The following is an 11,870-nucleotide window of genomic DNA, read 5'->3' as shown; positions in this document are numbered from 1 at the left end:
TTTCTTACAAGTCACAAACCCATTAATCTACATTATAATAGTTTGACTGCAAGTTGTAGGTTTCTTCACTATCTAATAGAAGAATCTCATAGTTTCAGTGACCTGAACTCTATGTCTCTTCACTATCTAATAGAAGAATCTCATAGTTTCAGTGACTTGAACTCTATGCCCACTTGGGTATAGAACATCAAACAATAGAATATCAACAGACACTTGAAAGTCCTTTGAATATTCTGTTCTCCTTGAAGCACTTTTAAAGTCTTCTAAGAGATATCTATTCTTTAAAGCCACTTCTAAAGTCCTTAAAGAATAAGTGTTAGGATTTTCTGAAGAACTTCTAAAAGCCTCCGGAATGTCCGTTCATGTTTGTTGTTCGCCTCGAATACTTTCGAGGTCTATTTTCTCCCACTTGTCATTTTGTGAACACAATTTCATGTTTGATGGTTTTTATCCTTAAAACAAACTTGCAACCAATCACTAGTAGAAAAAACCCTTATTGCAGCGGGCTTTTAGACCCCTGTTGCAGCGTACATCGTATGCTGCAACTGGGGGGCCTGCAACAAGTCTGAACTTGTTGCAGCGTACAATGTTCGCTGCAAAAAGTGATTTGTTGCAGCGGGCTTTTAGATGTACGCTGCAACAAGTGCCAAAAAATTGGCAAAATTTTGGACTTGTTGCAGCGGGCTTTTAGATGTACGCTGCAACAAGTGCCAAAAAATTGGCAAAATTTTGGACTTGTTGCAGCGTACATATATATGTACGCTGCAAAAGACTCAACTTTTTGCAGCGTACATTTATTTGTACGCTGCAACAAGTCTGAATTACTCAATTTTTTGCAGCGTACATTTATTTGTACGCTGCAACAAGTCTGAATTTTTGCCAAATTTTTTTCCCTTGTTGCAGCGTACAACATATATGTACGCTGCAAAAAAGCACTTTTGGCGGGAAAATTCTAATTTTGTTTAGGGATACCTAGAGTGCCTTGCACCAAATATAGAAACCTGTCAAAACAATAATAGAATAACGCAACCTGTATAACAAATATAAAAACAACAACTGGAGTTTTGTATACTATATATCCCAAAACCAAAGTGCACATATTACATTTAAATATATGTTCCAATTTCAACATAAACATACATTTTAATATAAAATTTATTCTATAACAACTAAACCAACTCGATCAAGCGCGCTAAAGCCAATAATAAATACTTGTTGGTAAAAAACTTAGCCCATTGCTCACGAACCACATCAAATTCCTCGCATAAGGCGCAATCCTCGGAGTGTAGACCTTTACAAAAACAGAAATTTAAATTAAACATTAGATTAAATACAAATTAAATATCACATTTTAACATTCAAGAAACTAATGACAATGTCCTAATAGTCTAAAATGAGTCCTTCGGTTCTTTAGTTCAAAGTTGGGAGCGAAAATGTCATTTTAGCCTAAATATGACCTATAACGACCCAATGAGCCTATAGGTGCATAAATAGATTGGAACGAGTCTTAGATCGTTAAAATTATGCATATTAAACATGTATTAAGTTTAAAATGCGTGCTTAGGTTCTTTATTTTAAAGTTAGGAGCGAAAATGCCTCATTTTAGCCTAAATATGACCTATAACTATCAAACAAGCATTAAATGTGCATAAACAGATTAGAATAAGTCTTAGAAACTTAAACTAAGCATATTTATCATATAATAAGTTTAAAATGAGTCATTAGGTTCTTAAGTTCAAAGTTGGGAGCGAAAATGTCATTTTAGCCTAAATATGACCTATAACGACACAATGAGCCTTAAATGTGCATAAATGGATTGGAATAAGTCCTAGAAAGTTAAAACTAGAATATAAAACATTTAGTAGGTTTAAAATGAGTCCTTAGGTTCTTTAGTTCATAGTTGGGAGCGAAAATGTCATTTTAGCCTAAATATGACCTACAACGACCTAATGAGCCTTAAAGGTGCATAAATAGATTGGAACGAGTCTTATAAAGTTAAAATTATGCATATTAAACATGTATTAAGTTTAAAATGAGTGCTTAGGTTCTTTATTTTAAAGTTAGGAGCGAAAATGCCTCATTTAGCCTAAATATGACCTATAACTATCAAACAAGAATTAAATGGGTATAAGTAGATTAGAATAAGTCTTAGAAACTTAAAACTAAGCATATTTATCATATAATAAGTTTAAAACGAGTCATTAGGTTCTTAAGTTCAAAGTTGGGAGCGAAAATGTCATTTTAGCCTAAATATGACCTATAACGACACAATGAGCCTTAAATGTGCATAAATGGATTGAAATGAGTCCTAGAAAGTTAAAAATAAGCATATAAAACATTTAGTAAGTTTAAAATGAGTCCTTAGGTTATTTGGTTCATAGTTGGGAGCGAAAATGTCATTTTAGCCTAAATATGACCTATAACGACACAATGAGCCTTAAATGTGCATAAATGGATTGGAATGAGTCTTAGAAAGTTAAAAATAAGCATATAAAACATTTAGTAAGTTTAAAATGAGTCCTTAGGTTCTTTGGTTCATAGTTGGGAGCGAAAATGCTTCATTTTAGCCTTAATATGACCTATAACGACCCAATAAGCCTTAAATGTGAATAAATAGATTGAAATGAGTCTTAGAAAGTTAAAACTAAGCATATTAATCATGTAAAGGGTTTAAAATGAGTCTTTAGGTTCTTTAGTTCAAGGTTAGGAGCGAAAATGTCTCATTTTAGCTTAAATATGACCTATAACGACCAAACAAGTCTCAAATGTGCATAATAGATAGGATTGAGTCTTGAAAAGTTAAAAATAATCATATGAATCATGTAATAAGTTTGAAATTAGTTTTTAAGTTCGTTAGACCAAAGTTGGGAGCGAAAATGTCATTTTAGCCTAAATATGACCTATAACGGCCAAAGAAGTCATGAATGTGCATAAATAGATTGGATTAAGTCTTGTAAAGTTAAAACTAATCATATAAAACATTTAATATGTTTAAAATGAGTCCTAAGGTTCTTTATTTCATATTTGGGAGCAAAAAAGCCTCATTTTAGCCTAATATGACCTATAACGACCAAACAAGCCTTAAATTTGCATAAGTAGATTGGAATGAGTGTTAGAAAGTTAAAACTATTCATATTAAACATGTAATAAGTGTAATACTCTGAGAAAATATGTAGCTTTTCCTATTTGGTTTATTGTTCACAAATCAGGATCTTTGGACAACAACAAATGCTTATTAATCCAAGAAGCTTTTCCTATTTGGTTAAAACCCACACATTATTCACAATCTTCAACTTTTGTGATAATCATAAATCAAAACAAAGTTTAAGTTTAAAATTAGGCAAATGAGTCAAAAAAGTAACGTAATAAGAGAAGTGGAAACTGGAAAGGCACACAGTGTCGCAAGTATACACCTGATTTACACATTGGACACAAGGTAAGTATAAGTTTGACAAAATACTGTTTCAGTTGAACACAAGGTAAGTTGCACTAAAAGGAAGATAAAGAAGATAATTAGAAAAACCAACTTTGTGATGACACAGACTAGTCCCATCACGAGCACCAAAATAATAGGACACAACATGATACATACCAAGGGTGGGATTCTTCTCAACAAAGAAGTTGTTCTTCGTGAAACGCTGCATGTGCACAATAATGTAAGGTGGCAGTTTAGTTACACGATATCGCATCCTAGCTATTTGAGGACGCACGACTTCTGTTATGGTCTCCCCGTCAAACTTGTTCATTATGTTGAAAAGTGGAACCTAAGAAGAACGCAGATGTGCCAAATCCATCAGTTACCAAGAAAAGTAAAGCGAAAAAGATGAACACATTAACATAAATGGTGAAGCCAAAAGACATACATGATGGATGCCTACCTAGAAAAGAAACCCAGTCTTTTTACAGAAATTTAACATTCTATTTTTTGACAAATCAAGATATACATACTGAAGAACAACTTCAAATTATCTATAGATCGTGATTTGTGATTAGATACAAATCAGTAGTGAGGATATAACCAACTTTACAGGAGGGCATAGCTACAACTGCTAGCAAAGCCATAATTTTCCACCCACCAAATAGTCAGCTAGCACATTCAATGTTACAAGTGTGAATGTGTGACCATTATAGAAACATCTAACCAGGGAAACTCCCTCCCAGATTATCATTTATTCAAAGTTAAGACCTTAATATTCAACAAAGCCTCCCGATTCTGCCACCAAGAATCAAAGGGATGAGCATAATGGGAATAGTGCTCTGGGAAACAAAGGTATTCTTAACCTTACATCTCATGCTTTCTCTCTTCTGAAGCTGCTGCTATAACAGCCCCAGAAGAACCGAAGGACACAATCTACGGAATACTAATAAGAGAAAACAAAGTTTTTTTTAAATTCAAAATAAAGAATAAGATTTCAACCTAAACTGCCAATATAAGCTGTCTCCATCAGCTGAGCCATAGGATCAATGGCCTGGCTAGCTATTGCCGGTAAAGAAAGCATTATAAGCTCCCGTTTGACATTTGGAGGAGGCAACTGGTTGAGGGGCTGAAGTACAGACTCACTGCGAAGTCATTAAAAATAAACTAACATAAAAGGGACATGCTTAAAACTTAAAGATTCAAATCAACAGTAGTTTCAACATAATCATTATCGCAGAGAAGTATTTTTACCAACGTATATTTTTGAGATGCGTGGCTCAAATAGTTGTAATGTGGTATCACCAAAAGATCAAGTAACACAAAAAATAAGAATAAGAATAATTTATATTATCAAACCCTAAAAATACGAAATTAGGGGAAAATCAAGAATTGACTGAAAGCAAACCCTAAAAATACGAAATTAGGGAAAAACAAATACAAAAAGTTAGAAAACTATACCTCCTCAATTTCGAAGGCGGCTGAGTTCGAAGGCTTATCTGGGTATAAGCAAAGAGAAAGAGAGAGAGCATACCACAGCTGTAGCATCGTGCAAGACAGAAGTAATTGTCCATTCACCATTTTTCTAAATCAAAAAGAAACCCAAAAAGGGAAATCGTCAGAAATGCAAGAAATTTCTGAGAGACAAATCATCGAACAGTTTATGTGCATAGAAAAAGGCAGAGAAAAACAATAAAACAATAAAAAATTAACAAGGGTCAAAGAGAATATACAGAATCGGAGTCGAGGAGAAAGAGACAACGGGGGCAGCGAGGGGTGCCGAGGCCAGGATTAATGGTGGGATCATGGTGATACACATTTCCAGTTCGAAGCTTCTCCTCGTACACTTCTCGGGTTCCCATTTTTTACGTCACCCCTTTCAAATTTCTTGAAGCGAAAGATAAGATGTAAAATTGAGTGTGGTGGAGTGAAGGAACTGCGGGGATGACGATGGGAGGGGGTAGGGCAGCGACAGAATTCAAGGTGGTGGTTCAGGCGGAGAAAGAAGGGATTTAGGAGAGAGAAAGAGAGCAGATGAAGAAGAAGAAGAATGAGGAGGTGAGAGAGTACGCAGGGAAAGCTGAGGGAAGAAGAGGGAGTATGAGCGTCCTTAGGTTTGAGATCCGAAATGTTTTTCTTAATTAGCTTTGCAGCGAAATTTTTTTATTGCAGCGGGCTTTTATCTGTACGCTGCAAAATAAATGGGCTATTGCAGGGGGCTTTTATTTTGTACGCTGCAAAAAACTCTCTTGCTGCGGGCAATTAATTTGTACGCTGCAACAACCCTTTATAAAGTTTGACCCGCGTTGACCTACTGGTTGTTGAAGCGTATTATTACATGTACGCTGCAACAAGGGGGTTGCAACAGGGGTTTTTTCTACTAGTGAATAGGTGTGAAACTATTCTTGCAAATCAACAAAATTTCAATTTTGTCATCAAAACATTGAGTATGTTTTATGGCCTCTAACCATTTAAAACATTTGAGTCTATATATGGCCTCTAACCATTTTAGGGAATCTAGGTTTCATCATAGCTTTCTTACAGGTCACAAATTCATTAATCTACATGATAATAGTTTGACTGCAAGTTGTAGGTTTCTTCACTATCTAATTAGAAGAATCGCATAGCTTCAGTGGCCTGAACTCCATGTTTCTTTACTATCTAATAGAAGAATCTCATAGTTTCAGTGACTTGAACTCTATGCCTACTTGGGTATAGAACATCAAACAATAGAATATCAATAGCCACTTGAAAGTCCTTTGAATATTCTGTTCTCCTTGAAGCACTTGTAAAGTCTTCTAAGAGATGTCTATTCTTTAAAGCCACTTCTAAAGTCCTTAAAGAATAAGTTCGGATTTTCTGAAGCACTTCGAAAATCCTCCGGAATGTCCGTTTATGTTTGTTGTTCGCCTCGAAGACTTTCGAGGTCTATTTTCTCCCACTTGTCATTTTGGAACCGAATCTCCAAAAGGACACCATTTCGAGCAAACAAACATTATGTTCTCAAAAATTCGTGGTAGAAACAATACCCTTGTGTCTCATTTGAATAAATCACAATGAAACATATATCTATACTTGGGCCTTAGTTTGTCGAATAACAAACACTTAGCTCCCACTGAGTTTAGGAACTCTTTAGAAATATATTATGAAAAGATATTCTGAAATTACTTTTCAATAGCTTTGACGAATTTGGATTAGTTTGGTGGTAGTTGAGTATTTTGTTTAAAAAAATTATAGGAAAAGTTTTCATCAATGATCGAATCAAGTACTAATTGACTTCGATCATTCCAACTTAGATATGCCATATCTTATAGAGCTAGATCGTGAAAGTACAACACACAATCATTGATGATCTTACCTAGATCTTTATGATTTCTTGCCAAGTGTATTTTATACTTCTGAATCTTTGAACTAGCCAAATAGATTTAAATTTATATCACATTGAGTAAGTAAACCAATATTCACTCAAATCTAGGTGAAATAATAGTCATAAAATTTTTCTTTAGCTTTGAACTCTATTGTCTAGGAGTTCTAACAATAGTTCATATCTTTTGTTACTTTTAACAAGTAAGACTAACTTGTCTTGAATGATCTAGAAATCAATCAACTTTCAAAAGTCCATCAAAATTGAGCTTTAGAACGTTTACTTGTTGATATAGTCTCAGTAACAATGCTAAAGGTTAGTGGAACTCAAATCAAGATATTGATTTGAACCTAGTAAAGTTCTTTATTGTTAAAGAGTTGTTTGTTTTAATCAAGCATATTGACTCAACTCGCAAATGATCATTTTATTCAAATAAAATAAAAATTGTTTTTGCCTTTCTTGAATGTTAGTCTTTCTGTGTTTGGAAACAGAAATTTAGGTATGCTGATTATGGAACAAAATAGCCATTAAGTTCCAGCCTTTGAAAGGACTTAAAACAAACTAGATGCCCCTACAACTAATGTAGCAATGTCATTCTTCATTTCCCACCCTTGTAGGTCATTAGTGTAGCCTAGCTTCCATTGTTTGAGTTATTACCAAAGTAAGAACCTCAAGCGGTATATGATACCAAGGAAGTTTGATTGCTAGGTCACTTCTCTTTAAACATAAACTTATAGGTAGAAACAGAATCGTAAATTCCTTTCATTTGTTCCTTGTTTTCCCATTTCTTTTACCCTTTCATATAGTCTTAAGAATTGACTTCTCTAGTGTTGACTTTTATACTTTTTTAGACATGTCCAATGTCACTCTAACAAAGTTCTTACCATTTTATTTATGTTGAATATTCTGTTTCAACTAGATAATCTTAACAGAAGCTTCTAAAGTTCTCTAAGCATTGATCTATTCGAATGTCTAGGGACTAGACTCATTCAAGAATTAAATGGACAAAGATATTAAGTTTTTAACCATTGGTAAAGCTGAGTGTTAAACTCAATGCTTTATGATCTCAAACTACATTGTATTTTGAATTCACAAGGACCAATCGGTTTGCCATTCGACTTTGATACTCAAAAACAACCATAAAAGTCACTAAAAGAAACATACATTTTAAATTGTCATTTTCTCTCATTTCCATGAATCGTTCTTGGATTCACTACCAATCGAGGAAATTTACTGTTACCCTTCTAAAAGGATTTATTGTAGTAAAAGATATTTAATTATAAAATACAATTGAAGCATGAAAAGTCTAAACATTTATCATGGGTAGTAACTTGAAAATTAAAGCAATCATGCAATTTAAACAAGTCATTGGCATTTTATTCGAGTTTTTGTGTTCCGACAGGTGTGAATAAAATGAATCCAAGATCCTTAAATCATTGAATAATTAAGCACATTATGTATTCTGACTCAATTCTAAAATATTTTAGCTAACAAAATCCTTTGCTAATAGTCTGGAAACTACTCTTGGTTGATAGGTACGTCTAAGAATTTATTAGGTAAACCTATCCCATTTGCCACGACATAAAAGGACTCCTTACTTATATCGCTGAGTTTACCAAAAATAACATGTACTCACAATTATTTGTGTACCTTACCCCTTTAGAATCAACAAGCTAAGTAACACCTCGCTATGGCGGAAAACTATTACTTAGATTGATGTAAAGGTTATCCAAGTAAGCGTTATTTTGGAATGGCACCTTTTAACTCAATTTTTAAAGTTTGGAACTTAAGGCTCTTACTATGTTGGTTAGATTTTAAGTGAACTAAAATCCTTAATCATACAACATAATCAAGCCATAATCTCATGCATTATTAAGACATATTTAAAGCAATAAATAAGTTAAAGCATGCATAAGATTTAAATGTGATCTAGTATGGCCAGACTTCATCTTGAAGCTTCAACTTCAAATTCCGTCTTTGAAAATGGATTGGAAACTCCGTCTTGAATTTCACCATGGGAGGCGCCATTTTCTTCAAATAGGATATGCTTTAATTAAAACTAATTATAACTATTGATGGTACGCATACCATATTTAAATAAAAACTTTGGTGCATAAGACCAATTTTACATTCAAATTAATGGTACGCAGACCACATTTACTATCATATTTGGGCCATACTAGTCACTTTCCATAACCTGCAAAACAGTACATTTACAATATACCATTCATCCATTCATTTATCAATGAATGGCCCACATAGCAAGTTAGTAGAAAAAAATCATGCATCACATAAACATCTGCAGCAACTAATCAAAGGTTTCAACAATCTACAAATTATTCAACCTTATTAGTTCTAATCGAGTTGTTTTAACTTTAAAGGAACGTAGACCTAATCAAGAGTTTAATGACTAAAAGCTCCCACTAAAACCAAAAATTTACATGATTTACAAATTTTAAACATAAAATTGTATTTCCTAGTCCAACCGGAAACTTACAAATTTAATTAAAATTTAAAGCTCGTATAAAATAATTTTAAATCCCTTAATATTATTTTCAGTTGATTAAAATTAATTAATTATAACTTTATCAAGGTTTTAATTTTATTAAAATAATTAGTATAAAATAATTTATTAGACGAAAGACCCAACTGCCAAGGCAAAGTCGTAGGCCGAAGCCCACGCCTCCCCCAAGCAAGCCACGCTGCAGCGCCCATGGCCTGCTTTGTTGCCGGCCGAGTGATGCACCACAGCAAGCAACGCAACAGCCCTTGCTGTGCTTGCTGCTGTGCGCTCGGCAGGGGGATTGGCGCGGCGGCACCCGAGCTCCCTTGCTCGTTGTGCTGCTGGCGTGCCTCTTGCCTTGCGCTAAGACGCATCGTCGCCTTGCGCGATCACCCGCACAGCACACACCGCACAGGACCGTGCCCGCGTGCGCATGCTCGTGCTTGCTTGCTGCCTCGTACCGCATGGGCTACGAGCTCCATTGCTCGTCGTCGCATGCCCACACTATGCAACACCCCTTAAGGGTAACACTTGGCTTTCATTGCTTCGTGCGTGCAAGATTTGTGACCGATTTATAAAAATTAAAAAGCTTTTATATTGAATTTAACAACAAATTAATAATCATATTAATTTCACTAAACTTAGGCGAAAAAAATCGAAAATTTATTATTCAAATTAATTTCCATTTACATATATTCTTAGGGATTAAAACTAGGTCATAAAATTTTAAAACTTTTTGATTTTAACAAATTTTATGGTGGTTTTTAATCATAGGATCCTAATTAAATTATCAATTAATTATGAAATTCAAAACAAATTCTAAATTAATTGAAATTCAACGAATTAATTATAATTACAAATTAGGTTGTATAATTAACAAGATTAGACCTTAAAATTGTTAAACATATACAGTAGGTCAATCATAGATTCAATATTTACATACAAGATTCGCAAATATTTAATTTAACATCATAAAATTTACAAATTTTGCATTCGAAAAACTAAAACCTCCGGAAAGTCATAGTTAGGCTTCGAATTTGGGAATTCTGGGTTCGGCATCAAATATTAGATTTTTGTCAAAATTTCAAAACGTCATTTACATGCGGAATTCACTATAAAAACATAAGATTTCGACAATTATTGACAAAACTGTAGAAATTCCTGCGAACATATAATCAAATAATCGCACGGATTTGCAATCAATTACATCCACGAAATTAATCACCCCTTTAATTCATTGCAAATTTATAAAATTTAATCCATGTTAACTATAATTGATTATGGAATTAATTAGAGGATCGTGATACCACTGTTAGGTTATGAATAATACAACAATATAATTCATGTGAAAAAACCATAAAGCCAGAATCCAAATTAATTGCCACATAGTCAAATAGCATAATTTAGGTGACATACTATGTGATGCGTGCCTTCCCTTGCTGCTCCCGAACCGAACAAAAATAAGTCTTTAGAGCCCAAAACGTTCCCCCTCCCGTAGAAAGTCCACAGCACGTTCGGATCCGCCTTAGGTTTAACCAACTAGGATTTTACTTAGGTTTTATGTATTCGGGTAGGCTTGTATTATGTTCTCCCTTGAACACAATGGGAATAAAGAATATGTTTTCAATTCAATTGATGTATTATAATTATGAGGCCCTAGCCTTATATTTATAGTGGAGGAAATAAGGAATTTGAGTTTTACTAGGATAAAATTACCAAACCTACTAGGATTGAAATTCTTATTCAATTAGAATTGCAATATTAATTAAACTCTTAATTATTTGAATTCTAGTAAAACTGGGAATATTTAATCCAAGGTTACTTGGGAAATAAGAAATCGGATATTTCTTAGAGCCCAAGACGAACAACCCAACGCAGCCACAAGGGCCACGCTAGTGTGCATGCTGCCTCGGCCCAGTGCGCTGCGGCCCATACGCTGCTACCTTGCCGTAGTCTTAGCGTGGCCCATGAGTTGCCGCCTTGCTTGTAGCTTGGCGCGGCCCATGAGGCTGCCTTGCTTGTAGCTTGGCGCGGCCCATGGTTGCGGCCTTGCTTGCAGTGCGCGGCCCCATGGTTGTTGCCTTGCTCGTCGAGCGATGGGCCGGCTCGTTTGCCGGCTTGTCGCTCGTCGAGCTTCCGATTCGTTTTTCGATTTCGGAATTCATTTCTGTTTCGAACAAACATTTACTTTTCCGTTAATATTTCCGATTCTGGAAATAATTTCCTTTTCACACAATATTTTCGATTCCGGTAATATTTCCGTTTCCGGCAATATTTCCGATTCCGGCAATATTTCTATTTCCGATAATATTTTTCGATACGAGCCATATTTCCGTTTCCGGCAACATCTACGACTTGGATAATATTTATATTTCCGTCATGAACCATATTTCCGTTTCCGGCAATATCATCATTTCCGGAGTATTCTTTATTTTTGCCTTTTGACGATTTCAGCTCCCACTGGAACCGAGATCCGTCGTTTCCGAATGTTCATAAATGGAGTACGTAATGAATATTATATTCACTTAAATACTTAATCCGTTGACGTACTATTTGTGTGACCCTACTGGTTCAGTCAAGAGTAAGTT

At 34.7% G+C, this 11,870-nt stretch overlaps 1 protein-coding gene across 5 annotated transcripts; it reads right to left on the bottom strand.

Annotated features, from left to right (window-relative positions):
* Nucleotides 1–1,002: 1,002 nt before the first annotated feature.
* On the bottom strand, nucleotides 1,003–5,785 carry LOC130466227 (uncharacterized). 5 transcript variants are annotated; one of them, XR_008927321.1, is made up of 4 exons: nucleotides 4,670–4,866; nucleotides 4,418–4,560; nucleotides 3,593–3,764; nucleotides 1,003–1,291 (listed from the first exon to the last, which is right to left on the bottom strand). XR_008927321.1 is itself a non-coding variant. In XM_056835316.1 (4 exons), the coding sequence occupies exons 1-4, from the start codon at nucleotides 5,275–5,277 to the stop codon at nucleotides 1,170–1,172; spliced, it is 474 nt and encodes a 157-aa protein (XP_056691294.1). In that variant the 5' UTR covers nucleotides 5,278–5,785; the 3' UTR covers nucleotides 1,003–1,169. The 5 variants fall into 5 exon arrangements, 2 of the variants coding, with proteins under 2 accessions (XP_056691294.1, XP_056691036.1); XM_056835316.1 differs by lacking the exons at nucleotides 4,418–4,560; nucleotides 4,670–4,866 and adding exons at nucleotides 4,950–5,000; nucleotides 5,149–5,785; XM_056835058.1 differs by lacking the exons at nucleotides 4,418–4,560; nucleotides 4,670–4,866 and adding exons at nucleotides 4,877–5,000; nucleotides 5,149–5,781.
* Nucleotides 5,786–11,870: the final 6,085 nt, after the last annotated feature.

Source organism: Spinacia oleracea, chromosome 1 (assembly GCF_020520425.1).
Source record: "Spinacia oleracea cultivar Varoflay chromosome 1, BTI_SOV_V1, whole genome shotgun sequence".
NCBI lineage: Eukaryota > Viridiplantae > Streptophyta > Magnoliopsida > Caryophyllales > Amaranthaceae > Spinacia > Spinacia oleracea.
This window is presented reverse-complemented; position numbering and strand designations above follow the sequence as displayed.

Bases quoted from the DNA above. Each gene is read 5' to 3' on its own strand.
- LOC130466227 (XM_056835058.1), bottom strand. From the start codon at position 5,234: ATGTGTATCACCATGATCCCACCATTAATCCTGGCCTCGGCACCCCTC. The intron at 3,765-4,876 runs GTATAGTTTTCT...CGTTCTTCTTAG, and splicing joins CCGCCTTCGAAATTGAGGAG to GTTCCACTTTTCAACATAAT. The intron at 1,292-3,592 runs GTATGTATCATG...GTTTTTGTAAAG, and splicing joins TGAGAAGAATCCCACCCTTG to GTCTACACTCCGAGGATTGC.